Source organism: Vipera berus, assembly GCF_964194415.1.
Source record: "Vipera berus genome assembly, chromosome: 1".
NCBI classification, from domain to species: Eukaryota; Metazoa; Chordata; class Lepidosauria; order Squamata; family Viperidae; genus Vipera; species Vipera berus.
Window position 1 is genome coordinate 231,839,243 of NC_138202.1, and position 13,986 is coordinate 231,853,228.

At 41.4% G+C, this 13,986-nt stretch overlaps 3 protein-coding genes across 4 annotated transcripts in view; all 3 read left to right on the forward strand.

Annotated features, from left to right (window-relative positions):
• The window catches only part of PHF3 (PHD finger protein 3), a 626,630-nt gene that overhangs the window by 544,194 nt on the left and 68,450 nt on the right, over positions 1-13,986 (forward strand). The gene's annotated exons all lie outside the window — the stretch shown is intronic.
• Positions 1,042-8,239, forward strand: LOC308659240 (uncharacterized protein). The gene is made up of 2 exons (XM_081312721.1): positions 1,042-1,331; positions 8,001-8,239. The coding sequence occupies exons 1-2, from the start codon at positions 1,293-1,295 to the stop codon at positions 8,094-8,096; spliced, it is 135 nt and encodes a 44-aa protein (XP_081168847.1). The 5' UTR covers positions 1,042-1,292; the 3' UTR covers positions 8,097-8,239.
• PTP4A1 (protein tyrosine phosphatase 4A1) lies at positions 8,320-12,997 on the forward strand. Its single transcript, XM_081312720.1, has 5 exons — positions 8,320-8,556; positions 8,940-9,032; positions 10,164-10,294; positions 11,194-11,268; positions 11,713-12,997. The coding sequence occupies exons 1-5, from the start codon at positions 8,452-8,454 to the stop codon at positions 11,828-11,830; spliced, it is 522 nt and encodes a 173-aa protein (XP_081168846.1). The 5' UTR covers positions 8,320-8,451; the 3' UTR covers positions 11,831-12,997.

Consider the following 13,986-nt stretch of genomic DNA (forward strand, 5'->3'; position numbering starts at 1 on the left):
GGCGGTTTACAGGGAATTAAAAATCCAAAATACAAAAATTAAGAACCATATTAAAAAATATTAAATATGTATATACCTACACCCTTGCACATACATTTAAATATTAATCACTGTCCATCTTGAATACACAGCGGAAGGAGGAAGCTTGAGAAGCAATTGGGAGCATGGGAGCAATTTGGGTCTGCGCTGCTCCACAGTAAAATCTGGGGACGTCTCGAAGTTCTTTTTCGTGAGTAACAAGCCGACCCCATACCCAGCAGTTGCCGCCATAAAAACCACTGGATTTAGCCGCTTGGTGCTAAAGGAACCTGCCAATCTTGAGCTTCAAGGGAACCTCACTCCAAATACGCAACACTCGACGTGGAGAATAGGAATGCTACAAAGATCTATCATCTATTTCCCGAAGTGATGCTACTTTACAGGTGGGCTTGTAGCTGCACTGTGTTGCAAAAGGCTGTCACGCATACCGCTTCTGGAACCATCTCAAAACAACCACCCACAAGTAGATTCCTGCGATTCGCGGACGAATTCCGGATGCCTTTCAGAAGTGCAACAAGAGGGGACCCGAGTCGAAGGAATAGCAGCAGCGGCCGACCAATAGGCGAGAGCCTTCGCCTTGTCCCACCCACTGTCGGCGAGCCTGGCCGGGCACAGCTAGTTCGCCGACTTCCTCTAACCGGTTTCCACCGGCTTTCTCCGCCTTTCCTTCGCCCCGCCCTCGCCTCGCGCCTCTCTATAGCATTCTTCTTGGTCTTCTCCCCCGCCTCAGCTCCCCGCCCACTGCCACACGCCTGGCCATATCGGCTCAACTCGCCCGAGCCCTCCGATTGGTCAGGGGTGGTGCCATTCGGCGACAAGGCGTCTGTGACGCCAGGCCGCCGAGCTTTGAAGGCGTCAACTAAGAGGGGCGGGGCGTCGCATGATTGCGCGCTGGAGAGTGCAAGGCGGTGCTTAAGACATCTCTGCCCGCCCCCGTCCCCCTACTTGCCTTGCGCGAACGAACGGAAGCGCCCTCCCTCCGTCTCTGGCCCCCTCCCTTCCTCCAGCTGCTTTTTCTTTCTGCCGTCAGTGCCGCGTTAGCAACAAGCTCGTCGCCAGCGGCCGGAGCTCCTCCTCTTTCGCCTTCTCCTGGCATCCCCGTCTCGCTCGCTCTCCGGCTGCTCCGCGCCCTGTATGGTCCATCGCCGCCGCCCTGCTCCGGCACCACCTCCGCCGCCGCCTCCTCCTTCTCCAGTTCCCTCCGGCTTAGCTCCTCCTGCCCCCGGCGGTGGCGCCCTCAGCACCGAGGCTGTATGATCAGGCTACAGTCTTCAATGAGTAACCATATTCCTGTGAGTAGCGGCCTCTTCTTTCGGGTCTTCGCCAGCCCTGCGCTTCTGTCTCTCTTCCTCCCCTCCGCGTTTGTTCGCTGGCTCTCCGCGCCGGCCGTTCCCAAGGCGCGGCAGGGGCGAGAGGGCAGGCAGACGAGCCCGGGGACCCGCCTCTCCTTCCCGCCGTCCGTCCTGCGTTATAAACTTCAGCGGTCGTTGGGCCGGCCGTTCCTCCTCCTCCTCGTGCGGCTGCCCCCGGCCTGGGCTCCCTTTTCCCTTCCACTCCAGCTGGCCGGCTCGGTCTGCGGGCCTGGCTGTAGTCGGGAGATGTGGGACGTGGCAAGCGAGGAGACGAGGACGCCGGCGGGGGTAGCAGGGAGTGTCTGGGCGGGAGGAGACGCAGCTGTCTGGAGAAAAGAACGGGCAGCCCCACCGCCAGGAAGGCTTGAGGGGGAAAAAGCCCCAGTCATTGCCGGCCTTAGGAACCGCTGCTGCTGCTGGGGAACGGAGGTGGGGGGGGGCTGGCAATGTAGCTCTCCCACCCCACCCCCGCACTCGCAGCTGGGGGTGGGGGGAAGCGCCGCAACCGGGCCGAGCACGTGGTCACTACGAGAAGCGCTCCAGCCCTGCCCGGCATTTCGGACCTGGCCTTTCCTTCCTTTCTCTCTCTCTCTCTCTCCCCCCCCCCTCCCTCTCTCTCCCTCTCTGCTTCCCCGACAGAGGCGAACAATGTAAGGAGGTAAGAACAAACCTGGTCTGAATGAAAGCACTCCCTTCCCCTCCTCACCCCTCTGTCCGCCCGAGTTTCGGGATTCCTTTGTGTGCTCGTTCGGAGCAGGAACTGGGCGCTTAAACTGGGTTTGAACTGCTTTTAATCGACAAAGACGGAGGGGAGAGATGTGGACTCGACACATAACAGTATATGTGTGTGTGTGTGTGTGTGCTGGGGAGAGGGGGGGGGTTTCTTCCAAGACGTTTTGATCCTCTTGAACGTGAATAGGAGGCGGAGAAAAAGAGAGAAGGGAGAGAAAAAGAAATGTCTCGTGGCTGCCTATTTGAAAAGCTTCGGGAGTGTGGAAGTTGGTAGCGGAGGAGAAATCTTGAGTTTTGTGCCCCTGAGAGTCGGGCTGCCTCTCTGGCTCCTGCCTAATCCTACAGCCGGCCCTGTCCTGGGTGGTCCCCGGGTCACCGTCCTTTTGTACCGTTCACGTGGTGGTTGGTGCTGGATAGCCCCGATCGCCTGACGCGCGGCTAAACGCTTGGGCCGCCACGCGTGAGTGAAGAAAAGGCTCCGGAGGAAAAAGGGGTGGGTGGGAGGGGAGTAATCTTCCACCTGGGGAAACAAGTTGAGACTTGTTCGCGCCGTTGCCTGGCCGGCGGCCGCCCTGCTCGCCTGCCGCGTGTGGTAAGAGAGCTTGAGGGCTATTGCGCTACCGCCGAGTGAGTCACGAAGCAAGAGGGGGGGGGGGCGCCGCGGAAGACCTTTGGCGGGCTGAGCCGGCGGCGTGGCCTCTTTCCCTTCACGCGCCTCCTGCCTGCAGATAACGGGTCGCTCCTTCCATTCATAAACTGCTGCCTGGCGCGCTAGCCTTCCTCAATAGCGGAAGGCAGCGGTGGGGGGGGGGTGATGGAGGGGACGAGAAGGACTTGGGTCAGTTCTCCACAAATTGACGAGGTGTCAATCTGTTAAAATACGACACACAAGTATCTAGGCCGCGTTACAAAATTCGGCGAAGTATGGGAGGAAAAGGCAGTTTGAAAACCTCTCCTCCTGCCTGTGAAGGAGGGAACGACAGACAGCTTTTGTTTCCAAGGATTGCTAATCGCTTCAGCATTTTCATCTTTGACATATGGAATTACTTCCTTTGGTGACGCGTGAGAAACAGGAAAGGGCAGTGAGGTACTTTTATTAATGTGTATTAAAGTAACAAGAGTATTTACTGAGTCAGGTTATTGTACTTTCTTCCTGTAAGATGCAGGTCATAATAGGCTGTCATTTAAAGGATATTTCAGTCTTCTCGAAATATTTTTTTCCTGGGTTCAGATCTTCTACAATTCAATGTTCAGCCGCTTGACATTAATCCAGGAGGCTATATCTAAGAATTGTAAAAGCCTTATGCTGATAATTCAATCTTTATTGACATTTTATCATTTAGCAAAAGATTATAGCAATCCCATAATTAGTCTATAGGAATAAAGAATTAGCTGCAATCTAATTATTTCATGTTACAATATTTCTTAATGTTATATAGGTTGGCAATTCCAAAAGTCCCTGAAATGTAACTTGCTTTCAGTGTTATCCACACTTTTAATAAGGGAGGAGATAATATATTTCATAACTGCAAAACCTTTGGCAACAATATGTTCTGTTTTTAATCCTTGTTAGTCTGTTTCTCTTCTTTTTTCCCCCCTTAAATGTTTTATATACTTTTCTGAAACTTTTGGGCCTATAGCTGCTCCCTATTTCTCTATGCTATTTTGAGCATTAATTAGGGACTCTTTCAGCCCTGTGGTATAATTATTATGCAGGCATCTTCCATGCAGATTGCTGCAGTATGTTTTGAAGTTTAGAGGCATACATATAGTATGCATCTGGAAAATGTTTATAGTATTTTTGCAGGGTTTGAGTTGGCTAAAAGAGCAGCTTATCTGAGACTTGACTACCTTGGAAACATGGCACTAGCTTTCTACAGTGAATATGCTCTAAGTTTCAAACCATTTGGTTGCTGTTCTCCAAAATAAATATGAGGCTTGTTCCTGGTGCAGGCTCCTGTCAGATGCTGTGTAAGCATATGGAGTCTAATGAAGTTCAAATGAAATACGCCACTCGGCCTTTTATAAATATAAGAGTACTGATGATTAGAATATTTTGTAAAAACAACCAAAGCACAGAAACAGACTAACCTTTTTTAAAGTTTTTTTAAAGAGGAAGTAGGTTTGTGCAAATAATGATCTACATACATTTAGGCAAGAAAAACCAAATACACAGGTACAATATAGGTGATGCCTTGCTCAGTAGTAGTAACTGAGAGGGATTTTGGAATCCTAGTGGACAATCTCTTAAATATGAGCCAGCAGTGTGCTGCAGCTGCCAAAAAAGCCAACACAGTGCTAGGCTGCATTAACAGGGATAGAATCAAGATCACAAGAAGTGTTAATACCACTTTATAACCCCTTGGTAAGGCCACACTTGGAATATTGCATCCAGTTTTGGTCACCACAATGTAAAAAGTAGGAAGAATACAGAGAAGAATAAAAGATGATTGGGGGACTGGAGGCTAAAACATGTAAAGAAAAGGTTGCTGGAATTGAGTATATCTAGTTTAATGAAGACACACACATACACACAAACACACCAGGACCACAGTGATGACATGTAGGTTTCTTTTCTGATTCTTCCTGCTTGGATTTTAGGGGGGGGGAAACTGGTGCTGTGTTAAATATACATTTAAAGCAAGCAATTTGCTTGCTTTTAATCTTAAGTTATACAGAAATAGTCCTTCATCTTCCCACAACAACAACCCTGTGAGATAGGTTAGCATGAGAGAGTGACTGACCCAAAGTCACCCAGATGGTTTTCATACTTAAAGTGGAAGTAGAACTCATGATCTACAAATTTCTAGCTTAGTACCTTAACCACCAGATCAAACTGGCTTTATAGTCACTTTTATTATATTTTTATTGTAGCAGAATGACAGCAGTTTGAAAGAGGAGTAGCACAAAGTCCCTTTTACATAACATTTGGAATCAGTTAGTGACTGGACCAAAGTTGCTAGAAGAGCTTTATTCCAAAGCTTGGAAATTAAAACTACATCTTGCTCAAAAGTCTAGAACAGTGATGCCGAACCTTTTAGAGACCAAGTTCCCAAACTGCAACCCAAACCCACTTATGTATCATTGGGTGTTGGGTGGGTGTGGCCCATTGGGTGAGCGTGGCTGCAGTGGTAACGGCAGACTGGGTGGGACTAAAATGTTCAATCAATTCCAACTTTGCGAGATTTTTTTCCCTGAGAAGTTGAAACTGATTGAACCTTTTTTTTGCACACAGCAGCAGAGGCCTAAAGTGAAAATAAAACCCAGCTGAAGGCCTAAGACTGGGGCGACGACACGCATGCCCACAGAGGGCTCTGCGTGCTGCCTGTGGCACACATGCCATAAGTTTGCCACCACGGGTCTAGAACTATGGAGCGCTCTGTGCAAAAAGAATGAGACAATTACATTAGTAAAATGCTGGTCTGGTTTAAATATATCAACTTTAAATATATGCAAGTCAAATATTTAAAGTAAGAGATTTTTTCCCTTCCAGAACATTCCTAAGTTGTATATCTGAAACATGGTACCTTTGCTTATGTGGGAAGTCAGCTCCCCAGAGAAGGAAATATTAAAAGGTCAGAAAAATATATTTCTTCAAAGGGATATTAAAGAGGCAGGAAAAGTTTTTCTTGATAGCCCCAGGTCTCCCTCCCCCAAGCAGAAACCATTTCTGTACAAATGCAGTTGTAAATCCAGGAAGGTTGCAGGCCCCAGCTGGGAGATTAAGAAAACAAAGACCACAAATCTACATACCCCAGCCCCAGGAAAGCTGGACATGACCTTTGGACATAATAGATTGACCCATCACCATCAGAATACCAGAAAGGCAGACTCAGAGTATGGTCAAAAGTTCATGACACAGGAAATAGCCTCAAACAGGAACAGGAAGCAGTTCCAAATGAAAGTCTCCAGAGGGTATAAAAATCCACTCTATACAGGTGGTCAGTCCTTTTCTCTGCCAGACCTCTTCCTGTCTGGTTCTCCTCTCCAATAAACTACAACCTTCTTCCTAAAGCAGTCGCCGTATTTATTCCCAGCTTGGATGAAACCATGATGAAGACTTTGCTTCCAACACTTATAGTCATTTTTAACTCTTTAGTCTCCAGTACCTCACTATCAGTCAAATTGAAGATATTCTTAGTGTACTTCTCACTTATATCTGTGAGATTAATATGTCAGCTGCCAATTTTTAATATAAATTTTAACATGAACTTATGTCCTTGAGTGTTTATCAAGGCTTCCTCCTAATAAATTTGATTTATAGTTTGAGCTTATACTTTAGCTCCTTTTGACTGCTAAAGCAATTTGTGAAACATCTTTATTACTTTGATTCTATGTGCACTGGCATCTCTAGTAAGCTAAAATATGTATATTGTTATATCATAATATTGCTGGGTTCTTTAACTTGCTCCCTCTGATGAATTTTTGAACTATCATTGAGTACCTAATGTAAGTCTTTTCAGAATATTTATAAATTTTGTTTTGTCTAAACATCCTGTTTGGCTCTATTTCGACACCTGTGTAAGAAAATTATTTTGCCTGACCTTTCATTTCAGCTTTTGATTTGCTTTGGATAGATTTAATTTTCTTGCTGAATAACATGTACATAAATCTATTTCCCTACTATTTATTTAAGTCTATTTCTTGGAATTTGCCATTTATTGGCTTCTTTTAGAGTAGCTGTGAAGCCCTGTGAAACAATAGTATTGTGGTAGTATGTTATTAGTACCTAAGATGATACAGTAAAAATGTTCGTAAATATGGAATGGTAAATCTTTGTTAAAGCATTAATCTGCAGGGTCTTTCAGCAAATAGGCTGCATCTGCTTAGCAGTCTATTAAATGGTACAGTAAAAACTCACATTCTGTTCAGTTTGGAGCTGAGTTTGCATAAGAACTTGCTATGTTACTTTTAATGTCCCACATTAAATGAGAACTTGAGATCCCATTGTGATTATTTAATTTAATTTAATTTTAATCCCATTTATATCCCGCCCTTCTCTGAAGACTCAGGGCGGCTTACAATCTAAGCACAAATCAATGTGCTTAGCAATATTAGTCCCTGTTTTCTAATTTAGAATGTTTCCTGCAATATGAAGAGATAAAGGAAAGTAGAACAAATGCTAGTAAACTCCATTTTTCCAATTCTGAAGGGCAGTACTGATCTTTAACGTACAAGCTTTGTTCTAGATATATGTGATAAATTGTTCTCTTCTACTTGGCTGCTGGAAGCAAAACTGCTTTTGTGCACCAGAAATATTAAATTTAAATGATACTATTTTGAATATTGGTGAGGTTTGCCCCCTCCCCCCCAAAATCTGAAAACAGGATGAGTAAGATCTATTAGTTTGAACGTTACTTCTATTACTCACCCAAAGTTTCAGTCTTGGTTAAAAGCAAGTCATGAACTATGCCTAACAGGTGCAATTTACTGTCCCCAAGCAATTGGTGGACTGTAGGGGGCCTTTCAAAAGGACAGAACTGAATGTTCTTTCTTATGGTTTCAGAGTGGGAATGTGAATTGTTCATTGTTCAAGGGTCTTGTGCCTCCATCTGCATCCTTGTTTCCTCATTTTTGGTTCGAAAACTCGTGCTGCTGAAGTTCTGCCATTAAATGTTTACTGTGCAATCTTAATATACTCTAATATGGGACCGTGGAGGGCATTTTGGAGCCTGTGGTTTGCTCATTACTGCCTTAAAGTATTATGTAGGTTATCTTATAACCTGCAATGTGATTGATACCTAATGAGGTTGTGGTGCTATTTTGGTTGATTTGTTTGAAAATTCAGAACACTTCTTAGTTACATTTATCTAACACTAAGATGCTTGGAAAGTGTACCCTCAGCCATTGACCACTGTTATTTTTTTCTCTTTGCAGCAGTTCTGTGGTGTTCTCGGTCACACATTTATGGAGTTTCTGAAGGGCAGTGGAGACTACTGCCAGGCACAGCACGGCCTTTATGCAGACAAGTGAACTGTAGAAATTGATTACTGCTCCACCAAGAAGCCCCCTTAAAGAGTGGTTACCACAATAAGCAGAAGTATTGGATTGAAATTGGCAGCGCATTTTACAACGGAGTTCTGACCTGGATGGGGTAACCTCAGTGCACTGCCTTTCTTTTTGCCTCAGTATTACAAGATTGAAGATTTGCTGCTTCTTGCTTAGGAGGTTCATTTCATTCCCTTTTCCTCCCAACTTCATATTTGTTGGCACTGGAAACTTTTAGTGGCTTTTTGTGAAGTAGATTTTAATTTCTCGGTTAATCAGTTAGATTTTTTTTTTAAAAAAAGAAACTGTCAGTCATTGCACATTTTAAATAAATTAAACCATGGCCCGAATGAACCGCCCAGCTCCTGTGGAAATCACCTACAAGAACATGAGATTCCTTATCACTCACAATCCAACCAACGCAACTTTAAACAAGTTCATAGAGGTAAGTAGTCTCCAAAATGCTGATTTATTCTGTGGTTTTAATTTTTAAAATCATAGTGGTCTCCTAGAAAATGTTTCAGTCCCTTAAATTGACATCAGTATCTTTCTGTTTGGTCAGATAAAAGATGGTTCAGATTTGTTTCTGAATGGTTGTCCAGTGACTCATTCATAGGATGCATTTAAATACATTTAAACATGACAAGGCAGCTCAAGCTACATGGAGTGTTATATTGTAATTTACTATAATAGCTAAGATTGAGTTGGCATTCTGCAAAACAAATCATTAAGTATGATAAACTCTTAACTTCCTACCAAGTATAGTATTAAAACCATAAATATTAGCATAGTTGATACAGTTAAGACATAACTCTGATTTTCTTTTAGGAACTTAAGAAGTATGGAGTAACTACAATAGTAAGAGTATGTGAAGCCACTTATGACACTGCTCCATTAGAAAAAGAAGGCATTCAGGTTTTGGTGAGTAGCTTGCTTGAACAGTTTGAGATACTAGCTTGTGAAATTTATTGTGGTCCTCATTGTGTAATCTTACTGGGAATGGGAGGATATAAACTTAAAAAATAGCATGCAGCCTGAAAATAACACAAGCCTGGAATGAAAGTATGAAGAAATTTCAGCCAGACAGTGTTGCTATCAGGTATGCTACTCGCAGTCACAAGTTAAAAAGTGAAGGGGTGTACCTTACCAATTACATGTGGCCATTCCATCAGGTCTGGTAGAAGAGTCTTATTGATGATCCCGTCTGTGGGATGGGATGATGGAACCCATATGATGGAGCCCATGAAATGAGCTTTTTCTGCTGTGGCATCCGCCTTGTACACCATCATCCCTCCTGAAGTCCCCATCTCTTCTGACCTTTTTGAAGTCCCTTAAAACTTGGTTGTGTCAAGAATCTGGGCCTGGGGAATCATAAGGGAATGGTAATTTGACTAGATGGCTCCATTGTTTATAATCTGATTGCCTCTATCAGGATTTTTTTTTCTAAGCATTTTCCTTGCAAGTGCAGGGTTCATTTATTTTCCCAAATCAACCAAGTGTTGGCCCATTCATTAGACAGAGGAATTGATCAAGCAGCTTGTTGCTCAAAGCTGATGCTATGGGCTGAGAGAATGACTGGCCCAAAGTGACCCAGCTGGCTTTCATGCCTAAGGCAGGGCTAGAACACACAGTCTCCTGGTTTGTAGCCTGGTGTCTTAGCCATTAGATCAAACTTGCTCTCTATCATGGTCTTTTGTAACACTGTATTTTTTTAATTTTAAAATGTTTTATTGTTTTGTATGCCACCCAAAGTCACATTGTCTGAGATGGGTGGCCATATGAATATCAGCATTTTTAGGGTAGATCTTAAAAGACTTTATACATTGTGCCTTAAATATTAATTAATACTTGTGTAGTGGATGCATAACAAAGAGTTAAACCCCTAAACAAGTGAGATGGAAATATTTGATATTGTGACTGAGCAGCACTAGCATAATAGAAGTTTCTCTGAAGCATTATCATCTGACATAATTTAAATAACAATTTTTATTAGATTGTATTCTGTGATTTTGAAAAATATGAGACCTAAAACAATTAATGCATACTTTCTAGGACTGGCCTTTTGATGATGGGGCACCACCATCTCTTCAGATTGTTGATGATTGGCTAAATCTTCTGAAAGTTAAATTTCGTGAAGAGCCTGGCTGTTGCATTGCTGTACACTGTGTTGCTGGTCTTGGAAGGTGAATTGAAATCTTGAAGTCATAAAAATATACTTTTGTATTATATCTATGATAATCATAAAGATTTGACTTGATAGTTCTGTACAGCTAGAATTGCAAAAAAAAAAAATGTCCTGTCCTTTTGATAGTTTTTATTAGCTATTTTGACTTGGATCGAAATAGTCTGTGAATGATACCCAAACAAATTTAATACATACTAATATTTTCTAAATATATTAATTTAATCCATTAGTATTACGTAAGCTTAATTGCATTGGGATACACAAAAATAAGAATTGGATTGTCTTAAATTTAATGAGATTCTGTTTAATAGCATATTAACCTTTCTCCAGTATGGCTCATCTTACAGTGCCCAGTTGGCCTGACTGGTGATCAGGAATGGTGTATGAAATAAGAGTTTTAGGTATGTGTGGGCTATTCTGTGTCCATAACGGCAGTTTGGTATATAGTCCCTGATGATACAAAATAACAGTAGGCATTTGAATAGGCAGAAGTGGTTTTGGGAAAGGGGAGAAGAGAAGGGATGAAGAACAGCGGCAATGGTGGATGAGAGGAGGAACTGAATGACAAGGCTAGTGTATCTCTCTCTCTCCTTCCTATAGCAGCTTCCATACTGTGGTAATTGACATTATTGAGGGGAAGAAGGGAGCATTCTGCACCAGCTTTGCTTTATTTACCCCAACTGAATTTTTCTTATGCAAAATCCAAAACAGTTCTGACAATCTAAATATTGTTTCTACCAAACTGTCTTAAACTGGGTCAAAAGTTTCTGGATGCAGTAGTTTCTTCTTGAAACAAGTCTATTTTCCATGTTCTGGATATTGTTAGACAATCCTATGTTGTGGGTTAAATAGTAGACACACAGAGTTCTATATTTTATTTTATTTTAATTTTTCTAGAGCACCTGTGCTGGTTGCCCTTGCACTTATTGAATGTGGAATGAAGTATGAGGATGCAGTGCAGTTTATAAGACAGTAAGTATTGAAACAGTTGCCTCCTTTTTAAATGCAAATGGTTTTCTGAAACAATGCTTAGAATCCCTTTGGATTTGATTCAGAAGCCATGTTTCAGAATGAAGAATGTTCAACTTCATCCAGCATTTGTTAGGATTCTGCCACATAGTCTGTTGAAGGAGACATGGCTGCCTTAATGAGTTGCAGACAGAGACAGCTGCCTCTCTTTCAGTATAGGATTGTTCTGATGTTAGAATAATTCAAATAGTCTGCTGCAGTGAAGTATACAGAGATATTTTATAATCTATTGCAGTCCAGGAGTAGTAAACTAAATACTGTCATGTCAAAGTTGGTAAGGAACTGAAAATGGGCCATAAAAAGAACAATCTTGCAAGTATCAAGGGATAATGTTGGTATTTGAACAACGTTTTGTGACTAATTAATATATTCTGTGCTTTTGTTTAGGAAGCGCCGTGGAGCTTTTAACAGCAAGCAGCTTCTCTATTTGGAGAAATATCGGCCCAAAATGCGTCTCCGTTTTAAAGAATCAAATGGTCATCGTAACAACTGTTGTATTCAGTAAAAGCAAAGCTGCCTTGATTGCTGCTTTGGAAGACTAAAACTAGAATTGGGCAGGTTACATGGGAAAACTACATGTATGTCTAACTAGATTACATGAAGCTTCTATAGGTATAGGCCACAATGTGGGCAGGGGAGCAGCTTTGTTTAGATGATCTGTTTAGATAACAAATGTACATGGCCTTTTAAAATGTCTTACTGTATGTATCATTAAATTATCCTTAATCATGTAGTTCAGTTTTTTTCCTTGAAATCCCAATAGTTATATCTATCAGAACATGTATAGAGATTAGGTGCCAAACACCCAATACACTATTTCTGTATACCACCATGTAATAACCCTAATAACTACAACTATATGGACCTTTGCCCTCTTCCTAACTGTCTTCTGATTTGGTGGATAGGGCTTCATAGAATAATCTACCTATTCACTGTTTGTCTCCCACAGTCGCACTATAATGATATCAGGATTTGCACACAATTTACTGACTTAGTCAGTTTTGGTGTCTAAACTTTTATTACTTAAACCCTCTTTCACAAAACGTTCTCTGGTTATTAATGGAAAAGTAATATGTCACACTGTACAGAAGCACACAAGTCTTTAATGACTCCAGACAAAAAGCCTTACAGTTAAATAAATATATATTGGCACTTAATGTGCAACTTGAGTAGAAGGCCTATAAAAGAATGGGAGGGGACTAATATTTCTAGTAAAATGTTGCCTTTTGTCTTGTGCAGGAAGTATAGAATATGCTCTTTACTTTAGTAAATATTTTTTTAATGTAGAAATGCTTTATTGTAGCTGAAAATTCTTAATCATATTTCTGAAGATCTTGTAATTTCTTTTAATGTACTTATTGGAAGTTGTTTATCAACTATTGCTTTGTTGAAGGTGATTTTGTTTTTTCTTCGAGTTTCTGCCATGAATTTGGTGGATCTCTGTAATATTTTGTATGCCTTTTGAGCTGCGTAACTTAATATTTGGATACTTGATAATTTGTTATGTAATTGATAAAATGGTGGTGTGTATTAATGTTCAACCATATATTTATACTGTCTTGGGAATGTGTGGTTATAGTACTGTGGGAGAAATAATTTGCCAGTGTTCACCAGCTTGTAAAATTTAGTGCGAGAGCTCAAATATCTAAATAAAGTCAAACCTGCATTGCAATTTCCTTATTTATTTATTTATTTATTTATTTATTTATTTATTTATTTATTTTTGTAATGAAATAGACTTCTATCGAAATTTTGTTCTGAAGTTCTTCAAATGAGAAACATAATGTAAGAAAGATATCAATCCTCCTGTGAATGTTTTTATATGCATGATTTATTTTTCTAATGCAGAATATCTTATTTCCATTTAAGTGTACACTGGATTTTTAAAAAGTATTCTTAACAGTGCTGAAATTGACCCATACAATGTTACTGTTAACTTGCTATTTCTGCAGGACAGCCAGTCTGGAGTATAGGAGGTTCTCCTCTTAACAATAATTGGAAACCAGAATTTCCATTGCTAAGTGATGCAGTTGTAAAGCCTGACATCCTGTGTTTGTATTGTTTAGTGACAGCAGTTCCCATTGTTGTTGTTAAGAGAAGATTGTGGGTCATATTTTTTTAATTCTTGAAAAGGCCTCAAATTTTAAATGCCATTTTCTTTGTCATAGAGTAACTTTTCTAATGCATCTGAATATATAAAATGCTCTCACAAATAGACATAAACAAATCACTTTCCACGTAAGCTACAGACAGCAAAAGAATTGCAGTGCTGTAGCCACTCATATAAGGAACACTTATTCTCCAAATGTTAGTTTCTTTCTAGAGGATCTGCCTCTCCCTATCATTCTTTTATCCTATGTTTTGCCATGTCTTCAGGACTGTTTCCAACATCACATTTTTTGAACTCTGCAATTGCTTAATCTGGCAGAAACATTTTTAACAGCATAGTTTTGTCATTAATGTGAAGATGCAGCTTTCAAGGGAGTTGTCGTAAACATGGTGCGTAGTCATTGAATGTTAGTTCTACAGTGCAGACATTTTCACAAAAAGGACAGTCTCCAGTCAAAACAATTTCTTGCCGTTGCAACACAGTGATGCCAAATGGACTCATAATGTTTTGAATCTCCAGGATGTACAGGTGATTTATTAGATACAGAAAAT

Coding starts and splice junctions, on each gene's coding strand:
- PTP4A1 (XM_081312720.1), top strand. CDS start 8,452: ATGGCCCGAATGAACCGCCCAGCTCCTGTGGAAATCACCTACAAGAAC. Junction 9,033..10,163: donor AAGAAGGCATTCAGGTTTTG/GTGAGTAGCTTG, acceptor CATACTTTCTAG/GACTGGCCTTTTGATGATGG. Junction 10,295..11,193: donor TGTGTTGCTGGTCTTGGAAG/GTGAATTGAAAT, acceptor TAATTTTTCTAG/AGCACCTGTGCTGGTTGCCC.
- LOC308659240 (XM_081312721.1), top strand. CDS start 1,293: ATGATCAGGCTACAGTCTTCAATGAGTAACCATATTCCT. Junction 1,332..8,000: donor CAATGAGTAACCATATTCCT/GTGAGTAGCGGC, acceptor TTCTCTTTGCAG/CAGTTCTGTGGTGTTCTCGG.